Genomic DNA, 21,599 nt, shown 5'->3' on the forward strand with positions numbered 1-21,599 from the left:
GCTACTGGGTGCTCTGAGGCTGGACGAGAACAGTGGAGTTTATTTTACACTCCTTCTGGTAATGACTCTTGATTACCGGGGTATCCTCTGCCAAAATAGGAAAAAAGCATCGTCATCTTCACCTCTCTGGAGTGTTTCTGGGCCTGAGGAACGCTGATGTATCTCACGCTCCGAGTGCGTGTGCAGGCATCAGCACAGAGGAAGGGTTTTGCAGATGAGTGTTTTGCTGGCCCTGCCATGGTGCTGGGGACGCAGGGTCTAAAACAGGTCGCTAGTGTAACACCAGCACATCCCCTGGCCGTCCCGCATCCCTAAAGCAAGGTTCGACGCTTGTCTCATGCCCACTGGCCCTCAGCAAAGCCCTCACCGCACCGTGAGCTGCTGTGTGCACCCTGGTGCTGTTCTTCTTTGGTACCCCAATTTCAAACAGTAAAGGACAACGCAAAGAAGGGAATCATGAAGTTTTTCTATTGAGGACTTCTGGGCCAATTTTTGAGGTGGAAAGATTTTTAGGATGTGAGTGATCTTGAGTTTTCTTGACAATGGTGGTCTCCTAGCGGGATCAGTTTTCAGACTATGTCCCATTTTTCTCATAAAGTTTAACTGGATTTTAGATGCTTTTGGCCACCTGAAAACTAAAGATGCGGCAGTTTCTGACCTCGGTATGTACAAAGAGGGGGAATCAACTTTCAGTCGCTACCACACTGGCATCTGCACAGGAAGCACGTACACTGGATTTATGTGCAGCCACTGTCTCAGAGCAGGATCCGAGTGTGGCACAGCTCCACGTTGAAAGGAAATCACAGCTTATAATATTCAACTGGTTACTGTAACCGCCACCCACTCCAGGTTTAATATTAGAACTATTTTTCACGTTGAAACCGAAATAGTACAAAATATGGGCTTGCTGTAATTGTTGTTAGATTATGTGTCACCCTGATAAGATGTAACAAATATTTTCCTACACAGCAGGGCCCGTTTCCCTGCGAGTAATGGATGGAGAAACTTCTCATAGTGTGCAGGCAATCGGTCGTAAAAACTTCGCTTAGAAGATTAATGCATGAAGTGCAACCTTTGCGGAAAATAGGAAGAAAAGAATTAAAATAATAGTTTGTTCTTTCACTTTTAATATTAATAACCAGACTTATTTGGTGGGAATGTTCCTTGCTGCGTGTGCCTTCCCACTTCAAGGGGCAGCTTTGTGTCCAATAAACATTTCTTTTTTTTTTTTTTTTTTAAAGATCCTTCATCAGTAGCTATTGTATATGGTGCAGTGATTCTTTCAACAGAACTATTTTTATCGGTAATATGAAAGACTATTTTCATGGGCAAAGCTTTGACACCAATAAGTCTGCTGGACGTCACTTAATAGGCTAGATAAACATTTGCTCACCATTTAGCGTAGAAGGATTTTCCCTTTATATCACACTTTACGTCTTTCATAGACACTTCATGGCCATTAGAGAGATGGCACCCTTGGGAGAGCGCTCTCCAGAACTGGTGCACGGCCAGACACGAGGCCGGGGCTCATTTGCTGCTATACGAACACTAACGTGCGGGATGGAAAAGTGAGGCCCTTCTCGTCACGAGCTGGTGTGCACCGAGCCAAGCCCTGCAGCAGCAGCACCGAGGGCTTGGGAGGAGCTCGGCGGGAGGCAGTGACAACCCTTCCTGAGCACACCCTGCACCTAATTCTGCTGTTGCCCATTAGAAGGGTTCTTCCTCCTTTCTGGGGATTGTTTGGTACCAGCCACCACTCTGCCGCAGAGCAGTGGCTGCCACTAACTTGGCAGATGTCAGGATGGATCACTTGTTTTACTTGTTTTACTACTTGTGAGAACAGATATTTCTCCCCAGTTTTACAGAGCTTGAATTTTGATGAAGAACGCTTTGTAGGCAAAGAAGTCATTGGTTTGCCAAAGGAGACACAGGAGTTTCTGCCTTCTGCTGCTGGTAGGCAGTGGGAGCGGGGCTCTTCAGGTTTCAGGGTTCCAGGAGGCCCCTCACTGCCCCAGCAGGTCTTTGGCTGCAGTGTGAATGGAGCCGAATTGATCAGTAAAAAGCCAATGCCATCAAACATTGATTGGGACTTCAAACGGCTCTGGCATTCAGAATTATTTAGGGCTTATTCAAACTTCTTTCTAAATTGTTCGATATTTCAGAAAACTCAAAGAAAAGTGGTACTTATGTTCTTAAATAACTACATTCTTCATCACCAAGGATTTTCAAACTGTAACAGGAGAAAAAAAGGTTCGATTTTGACCATGCAGCAGCTTAGCTCACTGGGTCTCTCTCCATCGTGCCATTGCACTACAACTGAACATGCCATCCTGCCGTAGTAAAGAGATTTTGGAAGCACTGTGGAAATTAATCTGATGGTGTAGTTGCAATCTTTATTCATTTGGAGTCAGTAAGAGAGAGGGTTTTTAGGTTTGAAAGCAGGATTGCTCCTTGGCCAAAAATATTCACAGATAAACCAAAAATCATTCATTAAATATCTTTGTCACTACTGTTCAGTTGCAGATGTAGAGAAAGGAGTAGATAGATTATTTAAAGTACAAAAGCTAATTAGGGTTGGCTGGCAGAGAATGGAATTTTACTTTGACGAATGGGACAGGTTTTTACATGACTGAGAAGGCAGAATGGGAACATTATTAAATACAAACCACCCAGCTGCCTTCCAGTTCTTCTTTTCTCCCCCTCAGCAGTCTCTGCTGTCCAGTCCACGTTTTTTGGAGCTGAAAAATTGTTAGCGAGCTCCGCAAACAGTACTGCAGCGCAAGGAAGAGACAAGCCTCTAAAGCATACGGGGGCGAGGACAGAGGTTTTTAGCAGCTGGATTCCTTCCCCAGGAAGACGATGACTGAGCTTACACGTTAGTGTTGGAAGTCAGAATTCTACGATTTAACAAGGAAGCTTTGTTACATTTGATACATAGCAATTAGGCCATGGAAATATATTTTATATAAATGTGCATGCTGTGGCTCTGTGATCATTTTAGCTTCTCTAACTACCAGGAAGTCTTACAAGAAAATCTCTTGGGAAAGCAAAATTAATAAGAGGTGCTTTTTACCTTTAAAGAAAAACTCCAAACCTTCCCTCCCCCCAAAAAAAGCAATTGCCAGTGTCTGCCTAATGTAGTACTACTGAGATTCTCCTGATGTGAGGAACCAATGACTTCCTGTGAAGGATCCGTGCAAGGCTTACGAGCTGTACATTTTGTACTTGTCAGAAAGTTCTCATTTGGGAACATGGATTAAAAGTTTTGATGAGTTAAAGTATTAATTGAAAACTTATCTTCTCCAGTTTGCAGCTGCTAAAAAGGGTATTTAAAACTGAGTTCCTGTGACAAGTTATTTCCTTTATTCCCACCCTACCCTAAGAACTACCTTATGTAAGTAAGTGTACATAAAGTATTCTAAATCACTAAAGGTTCTAATAATGAATGTGAGGGTAGTCACTTTATAAAGCTTCTACACTTTTTTCCTAGGCCACCCATTTACGTGGTTACATAGATTCGTATTTCTGTGTTACAAGGATCTTAATCTTTAAATCATTTCTCCTCAGAGTGCTGTGAAGCAATCAAGTGTCTGTGCTTTACAAAACAAGGAAGCGTATTTTGTGAACAAGCGACTAACACTAAGTTCATGCGAAGTCTGTGCAGAGAAGGATTTCAAACCTAATTACTGGGTTATTCTTTTCACTATTGTTCTGCTAACTTTCATTTTTATGTACAAATATTTATACATTTTTTTAGTTTGCAATTTTTTTCTGATCCTGGGTGATCAAGAAAGTGGGGACAGAACATAGTGGAAAAAATAGCTAACCATGATGGAAAGCAATTTTTATTTAATCTGCTTTAAGAAAACACAAGAAAGGATAAATTACTCTGGAAGAAAGACTTCAAATATGGCTGAGATAATTACTATTATGTATTTCTGCATTCTCCAAAGAATTCTTCAGGAAATAAAAAGCAAGACCTACTAAAGAGTAAACACTTTAAAATGTCCCATTACTATTTCCTTTCTTTGCAGTAGATCTATTTTTGTGTTGCCAATCCATTTTACTCACATTTGGCTTTGTTAATTCCAACTTATTTTGACTGGTTCTTTAGGCAGGTCAACACCCAGGGCAAACACATGCAAGCTTCCAATATTCTTGAAATATTTTATTATAAAGCACTTCAGACAAACTTTGACTCAAAAAAAAAAAGTACTCATCTGTAAAAGGAAACTATTTTAAAACAACATTCATAAAGAAAATAGACTGTTCTTAAGCATCAGCTTCAGTTAGAGCTCTTCTGTAATGAAATCTAAAGACAAAACTCATGGGTCAGGAACTATTCATTTCACATATATACTCATAAAAGGGAGACTAAGATGTTACACAGACGACATAGATGGAGCATCTTATTGTTGATAATGAAATAGGAACACTTGATAGTTAATTCTGGCCTGACAAAGCAGTCCAACTTTTAAATATTTCTCAGTCCCAAAAGAGACAAACCATCAACGTTTCTCATTCAATAATTAAACCAGCCCTGGGCAAGGATTAAAGCCACTTCAAAGCATCTAACATGATAAGCTCTTCATTTCATGTACTTCTCCTGTTGATCAGCCAAGATTTTTGCTGAGGATTTGGCATCGTAGAAAAGTTCATTTATTTCTTCAATATGCTCTTTCTCAATGCTGTCTTTCCCATTAATCTTGGCGAGCAGGTTAGCTGGGGTCAGTAACTGCACAGCATACCTGTGATTGAACAGAGATGGATGAATAATTACAATTCAGCACATCCCAGTGAACTGAGTATGTGCAGGGGTGGGAGATTTGTTAGGAAACACACAGCTCTATCACAGTCTAAAAAGTCTGCAAGACGCTCCAGCCCATACATTCCTGAAAGGAGGAAAGAGGAGGATTAGCACTTTTTTACTGTTAGCACTGCTTTTAATAGACCACATAATTGTACGGGAGAGGGTTGTCTCACTTCCAAGAGTGAGTTATCCCACAGTGGTTTCAGACCCAGTCATACTTCAGAGAAAAGCCAACTGTGTTCAACTTACCTTAAGGTTGTCTTGGTACCGATTTCCCCTAAATGGTTTAGAGCTTCTTCACTAATATTAATTCCTTCTGTCTGAGCACGAAGTTTTATGATCTGTCGGGACAAATGAGTAAGTGAGGTACCAGCCAAAACAATTAGCATCCTAAACTACTTAGCTTAGTGCCCGGACACTCTGTCAGCTTAGAGATGAGACATACTAATGGTGTGGAGAGCTAGCCTGGTGTCACCACTAAACCTGAATTTGTAGGATTCTAAGTCATTGAAGAGGTAAATATAATGTTAAAAAACTGATTATCGCAAAAGGCAGGTAAAGTAACACATCTGGACTACTAACCCTTCATGATAATTCTACATGGTTAGCAAAGTGTTGGTACTAATAAGGAGCAGAATGTGAGAACTTACACAAGAAAACAGAAAAAGTATGCAGGAAGTGACAGCTGGAGTCTTGTGAACAGCTACCCCAGTTACTAAATCTTGCAGCGTATCATTGCCACTATACAGTGGAGGCCTCCAAAAAGCCCTACGGAAAGCTATGCCCTTTCCTTAGCAGCTCGCAACACACTTTTTATTCAATTGACAAGAAGATAGTAAAATAAATCAAAAAGTTACTTTCTATGATTCACCTATTCCTGCAAGAAGAAAAAAAAATCACTACGAAGAATCTAATCTTTCAAGAACAGTCTCAGGCTTGTACCAGTTTGAAGATCTTTACAAAGTTGGAGAGCAAGATATCACCAATAAGCCTGAGCATATAAAGCTGTAACAAAAGTGGCACAAGTCTCTTGGTAGTCTGTATTACCAGCTGAGTGATAAGGGGCAGACTGGATAATGATGTTGTGTTGTAGTGCTGAGATAACTCTGGAACTGCAAGCCTCATATAATACAGGTATTTTTCACTTTGGCAGCTTTGTAAACAAGATATCAAGAAGCACTCGTTTAAATTAAAGCCATAAAAATGCGCTAGGGGAGTCAGGGTAGGGAACAGAGTAAAAGAGAGGGGCTTGAAACAGCAGGGAGTTGTGCTAAGATATTAATACTGAATATTGGCAATGCTGCTGCAAATTGCAATTTCAGACTGAATATTTTTTCTAGCTTTTAGATCACCTGAACATCACCTTCCCTTCATTCAAATACTGCCACTTTATTCTTTGCCTGCTAGAAACAAGGTATCTTAAAGGCCACATCTTTAACAACCTTTTTTGAAATAACTTTTTATCTAGCAGCTTGGTAGAAGGTTACTGAAGGATCGTGGCCCAAGCCATTAACCCAGCAAGTACATAAATAAGCAGGCTGCTCTGAAATAGGAAAAGGAGTGTTTATCAGGTAAAATACATTAGGAACAAAAAGTCTCAGTTATAACCTCTACTATCTAACAGCAGGCACATATGCAAAACAGTCTGATTACAACAATACCTGACCAGAATATGTGTAAAAGTGATTTTTTTCCTATTCTGGTTGCACTAAGTTAACTCTGGGTCTTGTTCTCAGAGCAGTTCTACACAATGGGATTTCTACTTCATCAACACAAAGAGAAATATTTTGAACTGGTTATGAACAAACTTTCAGTAGATATGTGGACAATTCTTGTGCTGATAAATCGATTGTGAAAGCCCAAGGCAAACAGTCTCACACAGAAACATAAGCAGTGAAAACTTCTTCCTAGCATGAAAGAAAAATAGGAGCAAACATAAACAAATTTATGGATGTCTTATTTTTAAAGCCCCTCCAATCCTATTTAGTTCGAAACTAAAGTTAAGCGTAATAGCTGTTCCTCTCCTCCCAAAAGAAGTAATTCCAAAACCCTAATTCAAGGGAAGATGAGATTATCTGACTATGGGAACATGATTTATGGGACATTATGTCTTGACTCTATTTCTAGCTTTAGGAAACGCTATTGTAAACACTTCCTTTCCCTCAGCCCTCGGGAGAGTGGAAATTGCAGCACTTACCTAGCTCTTCTGAAAAATCAACAGTTCAGAAACGAGCTCTTTAAGAATGTATTATCTGCATGATAATACAGCAGGTATTATACACAGCAACCTTAACAAAAGGTAGCTCAGAATATGTACTCCTACTACCCTAACTACACAAAATTCACATACAGTACAGAGAAGTCCAGACAACAGTCTTTAACATCTCCAGACTGAGTAAAAGTCACACTTCAAAATTTGTTTTGTATACAGACAAACATTATCATATTATTATATCACCGGGCTGCTTCTACTGTAATCTGTATCACAATGTTTTAAAGTGTCCTTTTAGGTATAAAAAAATCATCCTGAGAATGGCTCATGACAGCCCTATGTGAAAAGCTCCTCAAACCAAGTGAAATGAAGCTTTGCCTCTACGTTTATATTCGATAAATGCCTCGGCTTCACCTTGGCACTTATCCAGCAGCAGGAGACTATTATCTCGTGACAATGCTCTCCTCCATTGACACTATCTCTTAAATAATACAAAGAATTGACATGATAAACCGTAATGTCTTCTGCATTGTGTTACTTCACAGCATTGAGACGCTAATGAGGGGGATCTTTGACACGATGCATCATAATGGCACCCAAGCATTATAATCGATACATAATACAATTGTGATGGCCCCACAGGAAAAGTTTCAGGCATTCAGAAGAGCATATCTCTGCAACACTTACTGTGCTTACATTTCCAAATTTGACTAGAAGCATGAAAATCCTCCCAGTTTCAGGAGAGAGCCTTAGTAGGTTTAAACTGTAGTATAGGCACAGAGGCAAAAATGCAGTGCACAAAGCTGCGTTCCTCAGTCTCTCTCACCTCTTACGTGGAGGAACAGCCTGAGGTCTGGGACCAAAGGTCCCAAAATGTGACGCTTCACCTCACACCAACTGAAAAAGCACTAACTGCTGGAACTTGCAAACTCTATGGAAAGCGTTACCTGTGCAAGACATAAGGTCAGGTAACAATTCATGCTATTTCATGCGAGCGAGATGTCACTTTCAGCTCTAGATATGCTTACCAATACAACTCATCAGTGGGTGGAAATCAGACTGAGAAATTGCATGCAGAATTTTAACCAGCTTATTATAAATGGTTACCAAAGCAGCACACACTTAGAAAGTGGTAAGCTTTCTGGCACAAACCCTGGTGACCACAAAGAGTCAAACAGCTCTACAGTAACAGAATATGCAGAAACATAGCAGTCACCCCAATAGACTAGAACTCTGGGGATGTTTTACACGTTCTCTTAAAATGCTGTGCGTACCTGCTTCATTTCTTGGGGTGTATACAGCATAGTTCGGATAATCATTACTCTATCCAGCAGGTCCAGAGGTATTCCATGAGGAGACACTACATCCTCTGTGCCTCTAAAGGAGAAACCAAACAGAAAGAAATCAGCTCCTATTCTGTGTTCAGTACACTGCTCTGACTAAAATCAGTAATAAGCGACGACACATCTTCTAGTTTACTATTCTTGTGTCTTCCCACAGAGACACACTCCCCAGACAGAGACAGGAAACATTCCAGTCTGAAGTTCATACTGGACCACCTGAGGGAAACAAATACTATTTCTGGAGCTCCTGAACACGCCACTCAAAAATAGTAGAGGTGGTGCTTTCCTGCATTGTGTCTTACAATAGTCTTATCTAACGTTCCAAGGTATCTTCCAGCAAGCAACAAATCATTCTTGCTAAGCTGTTCAGCAGTATCAGCACAGCCATTTGGCAACACCCCCTCTTGCCGAGCAAGCCATTACTCTGCTCAATACATCCCCTAGTCCCTTCAGTGAATACGGCAGTGTTTAACATTCCATGCTTGCAATCCAGCAACTTGAGGAGGTCTGTGCATGAAGTGGGATCTAGACCCCCAACCATTTTATTTGTTTGACACACAACACCCAACAGCAAAGGCTGAAGACACATCTACTCTTGGTTTTCCAAGACCACCACGATTTGCTGTGAAGTCGAGAGTGAAAGATACCCAGATTTCACAAGATCTATAGAGATTGCAGGAAAAAACAGTAAAGTGCTGCTAGAGAACTACGTTCCCTAGCTCAGTAGCAGTATTTGGGCACTGCAGCTTTGGTCCTCCTTTGGAATGAATCAAAATGCCCTTCAGTCATCTGCTGTACTCAAGAGTAGATGGTGTTGTCTCTTCTGAAGTGATTCCGTCTCTTACGAGGTTACAGAATCAACTATCCTATACAATCACTTTTTCCCTAACCCTTTTAAGATCCATCATCAAACAAATCGGAGCATTTCGAACTAGCTGAAATAGTAGCGCACAGTTAAGACCTTGCTTTGAAGGACTTAATTTACCAATGTTAGATAGAACTATTGTGTGGAAATCTTCCTTTCTCCAAGTTTTTTCATACCAAGATCTGCAGTGAATCCGTACTGACAGATCTCTATTTGCTCTACTTTTACAAGACAGCCTTGTTACGCCTTTGCAAAGAGAGCGCTGCAATGTCCACCTTGAGCATTTTCGAAGGGCTTATCACCTTCACTTCTAAGCAATGCAAACAGAGAAAGATTAATACCAAATGAGCCACTAAGAGGGAAAGGAATAGCTGGTTACACAGCTGAACTAAATCAATTTAAAGAGTAGCAATCATTGCTAATGACAGCTTGTTTAGACATAATTAGACCTAGACCACAAATTAGCAATAGAACTTAAGGGAGAATTTGAAAGAGGAGAGCACTTTAACTGAACATGTGAAGAATGCATTGTGTGGCTGCAAAATATTGAAGCAGAGGCACGAACTGGAGCAGAGATGAAAAACAAGTTAGTTGGCAAGACCAAAGAATAACAAGAAGCCAGACCAACACAGTAGGAAATAATGAAGGGTAGGGAGAGGGTGAAATGTGACATGCTTTAAGAGTAAGAACAGGAAGCTTAAGCCTGTTGCAATGAGGATAGCAAACACCACAGTAATCCAGAAGAAGCAGGAAACTATATCAGAAGTTTGTAGCCCTGGTGCTTTTGATGTCCCTAATGTGCAAGCAACAGATGTGTTGAGGTATCCAATGAGAAAGATAATTGTTACAGATCACCCAGGAAGTAAGACAATTCAGAAGCTGTTAGAGAAAGCAGGATGTGTCAGTGGAAATAAAAGGAAGAATTCCATTCTGCTTTAACTCAGTCAGCCTGGCATTAAATGGTTGTCACATCATGAAGCTCAGGAGCAGTTTTTGAGCACTGATGCAGCTGGCAACCCATGCAGGGGATTATCACAGGTGTCAGTGTCAGACACAAAAGCCTTCAAAGATTATAACTCTACTGAAACAGCTAATTCCAACGTTTATGGACCAATGCAAACTGGAAAATTCAAGTTTAGACATCATACCTGATAACACAGTTTCCTCGATTGGAAGCAAAGATGACAATGGGGGCAATAGAAGATTCCAGTGCTCGATGCAGGTATGTGAAACATTCAATATCCAGCATGTGAACCTCATCCACAAAGAGTACACCTGGGACTAGCTCTGCGATGCCTTGATCGATATATTTATTTACCACCTTATTTATCTCTCCTCGAAGTTTGTCTGAGAACAAAAAGAAACTGTTAGTTGTTCTGCTAGTGAACTATAGGCCTGTATGAAAGGCTGAAAGCAAGTAAAATTCACCTTGAGGTTTTTTCATGGTGTGGTATCTTACCGCCACAGTGAAAATCTGTGACGCTAAAATTCTGTGGCAATCAGTCCTGTACTGGGGAGACGTGTGCAACAAAATATTTCTAAAATTAACTTCTCGCACTTAACTGGGGTAGTCTGTCCCCTCACATGGCTTGTGAAAAACTATGATTTTTGTGGATTTGGGGAGTTTGGTGTGGGGGAAGTCAGTCAAACCTCAGTTTAAAACACGAAAGTTTCCAAGCATGGCTGAAAACAACATCACTGAAAGAATAACATATCGCTACTGTATTTCAGCAAAGAAGTTGTGTTTACCAAAAAAAAAAAAAGGCTATATAAATTTCTGTGAACATACGGATCTCAAAGCTATGCAAGATGTTACACTGATAAATCTGACATCAGACTAAGCAAAAAGTGACCTCTGGAACAGATGAAATACTTCAAAAGACCGCCATTCGAGTTAGGTATTGAAACAGATTTTGATCTAAATTTAGATAGTCACTTACTGAAGCATCATTTCTTTCAAAGCAAAAAAGGAGAACAGATCTTTCTGTAGATCTTTTTTTCTCAAATGTTCTGTAGGTAGGAAGAGCAGCACTGCAGTTAGAGCACCAAGTCAACAGACAGCTGCTACTGAGGTGTCTAAACCAAACCAAGGATAGAGTTTTTAGAAGCCATTTTATTATTCCACTGAAATTCAGTATGGTTTCTTCACATAAGCATGCATCCTAATGATGTTTTTTAGATTATTTTTTTTTTGTAATTGTTCAGTTTAGCTCTCTGTCAAAGTGTGAACCTCACACTCTCTGGGAGGAGTGTTTTGAGAAAGGGGGATGGCACTAGCATTCTAACCTCTTTCTCCCCAGGAAGATAAGTGCAGAGTACAGTATATATTTTATCACTGTATGTGTGAACCAATAACATGTTGTACTGTTACCCGCCGTTGCAATTCTAGCAGCTGTATTACTGCTTTTTGAAATCTGAATAAGTATTACATCAGCATTCGTTTAGAGGTACTGCATGAATAACCCAATTTTTAATTCTTTCCTAACTGGCAAACATACAGGTTATGTTGGTCTAAAAATACCATGCAGGATTCATACCAGTAATTTCAGTTTTCTTAGGCTTCATCAATTGTCCCATCATAGAAAGGATGTCTTGCCCACCCTACGAAAAGAAAGTTACAGATCAGCTGTGAGGTCTTGTAGTGAACCCATGCCTTCAGAATTTTATAAATGGGGAATTGGTTAAAGAAGTTGTTTCTTGCAGTTAACTTTATATCAGCAGTGGTTGATAATCTGTCAAAGGTTAGGTCATGTCACTGCTACAGTACTCTAAACATCATCAGTTACCTCCTCACCCTTTCTTTAGCCTCGTTCATTTGGAGAGCATAAAAAGCCAAAATAAGATATCATCTTTAAAAAAAAATTGTCACAGAGAAGCTCATAAGGACTAACATCATCAGGGAACACAGAGACCTGGAGTGCCTGTGTGCACAGTAGGTGTTCAACCTGTAAACGCAGGAACAATTATGCTGAGTTTTAAGGTTTGAACACCTTGATTTTTATCATGTAAATGATTTTGTTGGAAAAAAGGATGTTTATTTTGAAATCATAGAATCGTTTAGGTTGGAGGAGACCTTGAAGATCAAGTGCAACCATTAACCAAATGAATGGAACAGGTTAAGGGCTTGTAGTATCATACTGTAGGGATGCCAGCCTTTAAACAGAAGTATTGTATTGTTCATGGCTTTTATTTATGACATAGATGGAAATTCCTCAATACCGGGTTTATATTAAGATACAGCAAGGAGTAATTCTCCTACTTGCAGTTTTTTTGCTGCAATATGTTCAGAGTTCTACTGGAAGTCACAAGGAACCTTAACAAGAGGTTATGAAACATTTCTAAAGGAAGGAAAGACATCAACAGAATCCGTAGCAGTCAAAAATACTTACTGACCTTTTACGATAGTGCTTGCAGTTTCCATTTCATGGCCAGAAAACCACAAACACAGAGCAGAATAAAGTAATCTCTATTCAGAACTTTTGATACATAAAATGATGTGGATCTGTTTGCTGCTACCTCACATCTGTAGCCAACTTTCCTTCTGGAAAGAAAGTAACAACCTCTTTTCCTGATCAAGAGGAGCAGCCCACGCTGCTCTTTTACCGCAGGGGATGGGCACAGTGGTGGAAGGAACGGGAGAGCTAGGTCTAGATTACACATTAACTGTGAAGGTGTCAAAAATCCATGTGGAAGCTCTGCTGTGGCTGTAAGGCCGTTCTCTGTAGTGTTAGGAGATGTACTCTGATAAATATTCCATGAATCCTAACCTAGCAACTGCCTCTTTAACCTGTATGGCAGGGCCACTGGGGTAGCCAGCTGCCGCATGACCTCCCTCCAGGGAGGAGAGGTAGATTGGCCTTCAAAGAGTAACACCTACTGCTTTTCCTATAATGGAATCTTTGAGGGTGATTTAGGACAGCTCAAAGCTTTCCACATCTCCTTGATTATTCTAATAACCATCACATATATGTCAAACAATTCTTCTGTAAAGACTTAATCTGTGGAATAAGATACCTGAGGTCGAGCATTGGCCACATCCAAGTCATGCAGGGTGACATCCTGAATAATTTCCTTTTTCTTGTGCACATCACCCTTTGGCAAGGGAACATACTCTTCCGCTTCAAGGTCAAATTCCGTAGCATAGATATCACACCTGCCTTGCCTCTGAGAAAAAGGGAAGAAGAGCAACCCAGGTATAGAATTAGTTTCAGTGCCAAAACCTTGAGTGACATGAACTTGATAAAGGGCTTAGTTCACAATTCCAGTCCTGACAAGCTTCGGCTGACAATTCAGACATCCCACTCCCTGCTTAGCAACAGGCATATGCTATCTACTGATCAAAGCTCAACAACTCTGTTGAAAAACACCTGCTATTTTCAGTGGTAAGAATATTACACTCCTCTCTCCCCTTCTTCTAACCGTATGCAATTCTTGCTAAAGGACAAATCCAGCAGATTAACTAGAGATTGGGAGAACTGTTCAAGACTCCTTTGTAGGTGGGTGATTTATTATATGATACAAAATATTATGCTCATCCATTAAACAGCAAGTATCACTGTACACTACTTTCTAAATCAGATATGAAAAGAATGCTAACTAATGCAGTATTCCCTTCTACATGTATATATCTTGTGGAGAAAATACCAGACCGATAAAAGAAAGATTAAATACACTGCACATGTCAGCCTGAAAATGACTAAAGTTGCTTGGTTTTTCCCCTCTTCGCTTAAAGATGTCTTGATCTTACAGAAAGGAAAACTCATCCAGACAGCATCAGTGATAGCTTCCTTGCCAGACGACCTTAGTTGTGAACCAGGTGACCACGTTCTTTCAGTGCAACAGAGAATTTTCTCTCCAGATAAGGAAAACACTGGACTCTTTAAACTTCCATGTAACCATTTCATGTCAGTTAATGTTAATAAATTGGAGAGCCTTCTGAAAACAGCAGAGAAAGGTCTGCAAGAATACATACACCTGCATACAAGTGCAGAACTTTTCTTTTACCTTGACGGCTCCACTGTTTGCTTCAATATAAATAACATCACCAGTTTCCACTCGCTCCTTCTGCAAGCTTTCAAATATGCTTGGGTCCAGCTGGAGACAAGCAAACATCACAGTCGGTCAAAACAGTTCCATATTGTTATGATAATCAAGGAAAAGAAATTTAGTCTAAAGCTCACTCCCACTAAACAAAATTAAACTGCAACTCCCCCCAACAATTCCTCTAGGATTTTATAAAGCTGTAACACTTGGACTAGTGACAGAAAATAAATGTGAAAGAAGATGCACAAAATTTACTTTCTTACGAAAAAAATCTGCTATCTGAAGGAAGTGATGGTAAGTGCCGAAACACAATGATAATGATACCAGTTACTATCACAAAATATGCCTTTCTGTAATGTGACAATATATTTGTATCTAGGAAGCAGCACTTCTCTGGCTTTCTAGCAAAACTTTTATAAAAAATCTGACTACAGCATTGAATTATGCTACTTGATTTCTTGAGTCTTTCCTCTGCGGAACTGCGTGAGGGAGAATGGATGTGGAATTCGTTAGGTGCTTTTGTTTCCCTCAGTACATGTTTATTCACTTTTGCTCTGCATTTTCGTATTTTCAGAGTGGACAAATGCAAGATGATACTTAACAAGAGAGACAGCTTTCACTTCTCTAGTACTCTAACTGACAGGGAAATTGAACAACATGGACAAAGACTTGTACAAGAAAACAAAGAGAAAGTGGGTCTGAGCTGGCAACATACCAGCTCCATTTCCAGTTCAAATCAAACATTCACTAGAGTATACCTCTGCATGTAGAAAGAAGGGATATGACAGAAAGAACAATTTATACCAAAGCAGGCAAGATTTCCCAAAACCATCCTCAAAAAAAAAATCAGTGGAGAATCAGAAAAACAAAACCAAACAAGACCTTTCTCGTACGTTTGTTATCATGAATATGAATTTATAGCCACGGTCAGTGTGAGCATATAACGGACTGAGACAGATCGTAGTTCAGATTCCCAATTCAGCCCGTTTTTGTGTGGTACTATTAATGCTGCAAAACTGCATGAGGATCTCTTCCTGCTTAAACTCTCCTTTTAACGGATTGAAGACATAGAAGTGTGTGTTGACAAACAGAAAAATAACAGGGGCTGCTAAGTAAGCAATGGGTTTATCCCCGATTTCAATTAGTGGGAGACAAGACTAACATCTAAATATTCTGCACAAAGCAGATAAACATACACGCTCAGGAGCGGGATAAAGTTGTCTACCAAAAGAAAACAGCGTCCTGGCATCCCCATTCTACAGAGATGAGGATCAAGAACTTGAAATGGAAATAAGAAGTGCTAAAATGGAAGATGCAGACCTGAAATACTTATGGAAATTGTTGAGACTCTACCATACATACCTTCAACTGTTTGGTTCCCTTTGCAGTTTTAAGCCCTATAATTACGTGGCTGATGGTTTTGCCATACCCCCCCATAGGATTTTCAGTCTCACATGGAGTTAGTTCTGTGACTTCTCCTTCATAAACCTCCTTGGTCTCTTTAATCCTCAACCCTACAAGAAATTGTTTAGAATGGTTTCAGTACACAAATCAACGGCCATATACACTCAGGAGTCTGCTGCATTACTGCCACAAGAATGTAACATATTATTAGGCTACAATACATTTAATGGTAATTTTTCCCTTTCAAAAGTAGAAAGATCAATTATCGTTCTCTTCTTCAATGTTAAGTGAGAATATTCATCCTGTGTCATCAGAGCGGAAGTTCAGCCTAAGTTCTGACCTGCAAAGTAGTTTATTAAACCCTAAGAAATTATTTTCTTTCTGTCCATTATTATTAGTTCTTGAAGCAAACATCAGTATCCTTTCTCTCGTCTCTCCCCCAAAGAGGTGATTTGCTTAATTTGATCCCCTACACTGAAGTCAGAGAAACAGTTCATTTTCTGAAACTAAAGATCAGTGACACAAAACAGTGAGTTTTACACAATTTTTATAACATCAGAAAAGCCCTGAAAGTAAGGAAAAAGACAGGATGAAAAAAAGTAACTTCATAAAAACTTTAAATTTCTAGCAACCAAGTTAAAAATAACAAATTATCAGGTATTGTGTTAGAACCTCATAAAATTAAGAAAAGGTTAATGTATCATTTAGAATATTTTTCAAGTTAATAGCAAAAGGTGAGCTAGATAAAATTTAGAATCTGCTATAATACAAATTTAAAACTATTTCAAAATAGCCAACAATCACATCCTTACTTTGTTGGTTTTCAGACAGTTGAGCAATCATCACAGTATCTGGGTATCTTCTATTCTAGTCACAACTACTGTAATTAACTAAGTTATTTTAAATTGATGAATAATACAGAGCTGAAGAGTTTTACGGTTAGACTGTTCCAAAGAAAAACCACTATCATCACCACCACCACTACAATTATGCAGACATTCTAACTACATAAAAGTTCAAAGAACCCACATCTGAAGAGACTCTATAAAGTATTTTATGAGACACACATGCCATACCAAAAATAATGAATGGGCTGTAACAAGATATAAGGAAGTCATCCTGCCTAGTCTGAGGCTATTAGGACTTTATAAAACTTTCCTTGTTCTGTAACTTTTCATTTTGCTTTGAAATAGATCAGACACTTCACCAGTAATCTTGAGTTGCTGATAGGGAAATACAAAAAACTGACAAATATGAGTCTGTCTCCCTCTACTGGACCCAAATTAAGACAAGGATTTGAAATGTGAGAAATGGGTTAATTGCGGTTAACATGATAATTTCTTGGTAAGAAACGTTTGCTTTCTGTTATTTAGCACTACATTAAAAGTTCTATATAATTTCAGTAATTTAAAAAAAATATTTTTCAAATATGCCAAAACATCAGACAAAAAGAATTTATGAACATTTGAGTTACGAAACTGACATCACATAGGCTACATATGCAAGGAATGTGAAGCAGTATGGGAATCTGCACAGTAAAACAGCTGGTGCCAAGAACTGGACATTCACAGGTTTGTGTTTCCTTTTTGCTTTTAAACTTTCATAACAAGTTCTATTCTACTTTGAAAAACTGGAAGCCCATTTGTGTTTGGGGTATATTTTGCATGCTGCTAAAGCACATCTTCCAGTTCCGTTTCATCTGAAAAGAATCCAGTTCACATGCTGACTCTGCTCCACAACACGAACCAAAGCTGAGTCAGCAAGAACAACCTAGAGATTTGCTTCAAAAGCATGCCTCTGATTTAAACTAACGTGCTCATACAGATGTATCTATAGAAAATACTTAAAGATGAACATGATCTGAACAAAGCTAATTGATGCTTTGGACTTGCTGCTCACTATCCCTTGTTTTCAAATGAATCTGCATCTATCAACTACAAACTCCATTCTCAGAAGAGCTCTTTAACTTAGACATTTCCTGCTTACAAATCAGAGGCACAAGTCTCAGAAGGCAATTGTGGGCTATTTCATGTTTTGGTTCAACAGTGCTATATGAAGTTAAATAGCGCTTGTTTGATTTACTGGCAGTTACAATTTGGAGACAGAGAGAACAGATATGCTATTTAAGTGGCTATTCCAGCAGTTATTTTTTACTGCAACTGAGCTCTAACATTAGCTACTGTCATCATCCTTGCCAGCTGCTAATAAACTCTATACAGGATTAATCTCTCTCAGCTGAAGAACTGAAGGGTTTTTTTAACCGATACAACAAGTCCATCTTCTGAGTTCACACTCTTTTATGTTTCTTACACATTATAAACTTTCTGCTATACCCCAAACAGTACGTGGCCACAAGACAAAGTGAAGTCTGTTATTAAAAGAGTCCCAACAATAAAAATTCTATAAACTCAGTTACCCCTGTTTCCTTATACAATGATGGATCCAAACCAGTCAGACTCTGCTGTTTCCAAGAAAATTTAAAAAAAAAGGTAAAAAAATTGATGTTAGCATCCCTGATCCTTTTTATAAACTGAGGTGGGTAAACCCCTGAAAGTAAAATGCACAATATGAGCAACAGATGGCATATACAGAACCTGCTAATAAGGAATCATAAAAAAAAACCACCCAAAAACAAACACAAACCAAAAACCAAACCAAACAAACCCTAAATGAATACTTTAGGTATCGACCGACATGTGAGCTGAAGCTTCTCTTGCACCCAGTCACAGCTGACACTGCACTGTGCATACAAAATAATTACAAAATAATTTTTTTAAAAACATATCCTTGTAAATTATTTATTTACCAGGCAGTGAAGCTAAAACATAATTGAGAAGTAAAGACAATCAGAAAGTGTTCTGTTACAAGAAATGGTGGTTACTAGTCCTTTAAAATATTTCAGAGATTTTTTTTTTACGCTGACAAAAATATTCAATAAAGGTTGTGTTATGAAAATGTGACATGGAATTCAACAGAAAGGAATAAAAGAAGTTCCATCTTTCATTAACACTAGTATTTGTTTAGAAGTGTCTCTCTATTGACATTCAGGGAATGCAGGGAACTAACAATGTAGCTGGCTGTTAAACTTCAGAGAGTTAAAATACTGCTGTCTCTAGAAATGACAACACAGATGGCATAAGTTTCATCTGTTGGTTCAGGTTTCCAAAACTCTGACAGGGAACTTCATCACATCAAGGAAATTTTGCAGACTGCTGAGTCTCTGGCTTCCCTCCCCCTGGCCCTGACAGATTCACGGTAACTAGAAGACCAGAGACTACTGAGAGTCGCTTTCTTATAAAAGTCAACGGAATACTTTTGTTTCATTGCAGAACTGAGAGACGTCTTCTCTTTACTGTCACTGAATACTTAGATGAAGTCCAAGGTGAAACACGGTACAGAAAGCAGGAGAATTAACTATTAATATGTTCAGTACCAGAATCAGTTAGGCTAACTTTTGCCAATCCTCATACAAACAAGGACCACTTCTAACTGCATTTATCAGCTGTCAGCAGCGAGCATACAAGAAATTCTAGACACTCATTGAGGTTGTGTTGCAACTTTAACCAATTTACATCAAGTTTCTGAAAGCACTCTAGAAGTGAGGAAGACATCAAGGTAAAGTATTTATTTTGTTGGCGTATTTGTGCTCACTGGAACACTAAGTCAGGCTAACATTGCTATTTGGGAGTCCCTGATTAAGACTGTTTGCTTAGTAGGATGAAATCACTAAAACAAGAAAGGAGAGAACATTTTGCTGTCTACAAGTATTTCTGCTAATGTAAGAAAATAAAAAATTTTTTCTTTCAGTGTTATTCAGAGTCGCAGGCAAAACCAGGAGATGAACCTGGCGGATGACAGGAGACTCTGGGGAAGTAGAATAAACCATAAGACAACAATTAAACTGCAGTTTATTAACAGAAAACCTTAATAAATCCACTAAGCAGGGAAGAGATTCACTAAATTAAGACCAGCACTGAAAAAAAGAACATACCATGATCTGAAAACCACCATGACCACTGAAGTTTTTCCTTTTTAGATGACTGGGAAAAAGCAAGATAAGTATCACGTCAATACTTAATTCTTCTGTTTTTCTGAAACTTACCAATTGCACGTCGGAAGTTTTCCATTAGAACTTCTGTTTTCTTGATCTCAGTGGAATAGACCTCACTTCCAACCATAGGACAAAAGGGAACTTTACTTCCCAGTTCCTGAGCAATAGCTAAGGCCAATGCAGTCTTCCAAAAAAAAAAAAAAAGGAAGAAAAACAAACCAAAACCCACACATTAATTTTTATGAGTTAACAAAGGATTCTTTCTGCACAAAATTAACTTCCCTCACCACATCATCTTCCACATATCAACTGTCACTTGCGTATTAAGACTGCTCTGTCTGACACATATTTCTCACATATAACAACCCCCCTAACCGCAAAACAAGTTAGACACATAAAAAGTAGCTTTTATCAAAGACTTACAAAACACCTTAAAGAAACAACACTGGACATTTGAATTTGACATCTGATACAAATGCAACAAGCTTTAAATAGCACAGAGAAAAAACTAAACAAAGCAAGAACTATTTAGGCTTTTGATAAAAAATTAATTTCTAAAACTCTGTAACCACTACCCTAAAATACTTTTGACAACAAATCAAATAGATTTGGGAACGCTTTATTTCATATCAAATAAAGAAAAATAATACCTTGCCAGTGCCAGGAGGTCCTGCCAACAGCACAGCTCTGCCAGCCATCTTCTTGCTTTTGATTAGTTCCACTATAACCCCACAAGCCTACAAGTTAAAGAATTATTTACACTTTTAACACAAGTATTGCTATAATCTCTTTTGTTCCAATATCACTAAAAGCGTTTAGAAATATTAGGCTTTGTGAGCCCACTAAAAATAAAGTTGATTTCAGTTCCATGCACACAAAAAGGGAGGCACAATCAGAAAAACTTGCTTCCTATAATCATTTTATCCGACACAGACATAAAAAAAATGTCACAGACAACGAAACTCAGCCTAAGAGTACAGACTCCTTTACTCCCCCTGGAGTCGCAAGCACATAAACGCTTAAAAATTAAGCAGGAAATCGATCTTTGGCTTTCAGAACGACGGATTTGCCCAGGGCCGGACATCGGACTGAAACAGAAGCTCAGATTCCCACCTGCACCAGCTCTGCTGACTTTTGGTAGGTTTCATTGCCTCGGAACCCCAACTTCAATGCCTCAAACCCGGGAGACGGTCACCTGCCCACGCCGCCGGCTACCGCCAAAAAGCAGCGGCGTGAGGAACAGCCTCGGCCACCCCCCTCGCCTGTCACACAGCGGCGGAGCGCACGGAGAGCCCAGGCAGAGACTTTCCCTCGCTACCGGGGCTCTCCCGGACACCCCGCATAGATCGGGCCCGGCCCCGGGGCCCCCGAGGCCTCCGCCGCCCCCCTCGCTCACCTCCCGCGCGTTCTCCTGCCCCACGAGCCCGGCCCCCGCCGACTTGGCGGTGCCGCTCTCGTCCAGCCCCAGCCCCTTGACGTGGCTGTGGGCGGCGATGCGCTGCGTCTTCGAGGTGCTTTTCACCTCCTCGATCTTCATGGTGAGGCACAATCAGACCCGAACACCCGCGCTCGCCACACGCGGCCCGCGCGTTACCAAGGCTCCCGGCGCTCGGCTGCCTCGTCCCGCCCCCCCCGCCCCATTGGCCCCTGTGGCTGCGCTCTGGATACTTATTGGCCGCCGAGCATGCCTGTCACCTACCTGGGGTTCATCTTTTTAGGGTCCGTCCACTCATTTCCGTGTGCGCCGCTTTCAGAAGGCCCGGCCGGGTGCGGGCACTGCGGAGGAGTTGGGCCGAGAGGAAGGAACCGGCAGGGGCCGAGGCCGGGGGTGAAGCTTTGCGGGGCGGCGAGCGCGGGCCCTCCTGGAGGGG

General features: G+C 40.1%; 1 protein-coding gene across 1 annotated transcript; it reads right to left on the reverse strand.

The window, feature by feature from the left end:
* Positions 1–4,153: 4,153 nt before the first annotated feature.
* RUVBL1 (RuvB like AAA ATPase 1) lies at positions 4,154–21,337 on the reverse strand. Its single transcript, XM_075432555.1, has 11 exons — positions 21,125–21,337; positions 20,379–20,465; positions 19,780–19,912; positions 15,636–15,787; positions 14,235–14,324; positions 13,245–13,394; positions 11,768–11,831; positions 10,379–10,577; positions 8,297–8,399; positions 5,060–5,151; positions 4,154–4,748 (listed from the first exon to the last, which is right to left on the reverse strand). The coding sequence occupies exons 1-11, from the start codon at positions 21,263–21,265 to the stop codon at positions 4,589–4,591; spliced, it is 1,371 nt and encodes a 456-aa protein (XP_075288670.1). The 5' UTR covers positions 21,266–21,337; the 3' UTR covers positions 4,154–4,588.
* Between the last annotated feature and the right edge of the window lie 262 nt (positions 21,338–21,599).

This window comes from Opisthocomus hoazin, chromosome 11 (assembly GCF_030867145.1).
Source record: "Opisthocomus hoazin isolate bOpiHoa1 chromosome 11, bOpiHoa1.hap1, whole genome shotgun sequence".
Classification (NCBI taxonomy): Eukaryota; Metazoa; Chordata; class Aves; order Opisthocomiformes; family Opisthocomidae; genus Opisthocomus; species Opisthocomus hoazin.

Bases quoted from the DNA above. Each gene is read 5' to 3' on its own strand.
- RUVBL1 (XM_075432555.1), bottom strand. From the start codon at position 21,265: ATGAAGATCGAGGAGGTGAAAAGCACCTCGAAGACGCAGCGCATCGCC. The intron at 19,913-20,378 runs GTATTATTTTTC...TTTTTTTGGAAG, and splicing joins GACCTCCTGGCACTGGCAAG to ACTGCATTGGCCTTAGCTAT. The intron at 13,395-14,234 runs GTAAAAGAAAAG...CCTTTTTCTCAG, and splicing joins CAAACAGTGGAGCCGTCAAG to AGGCAAGGCAGGTGTGATAT.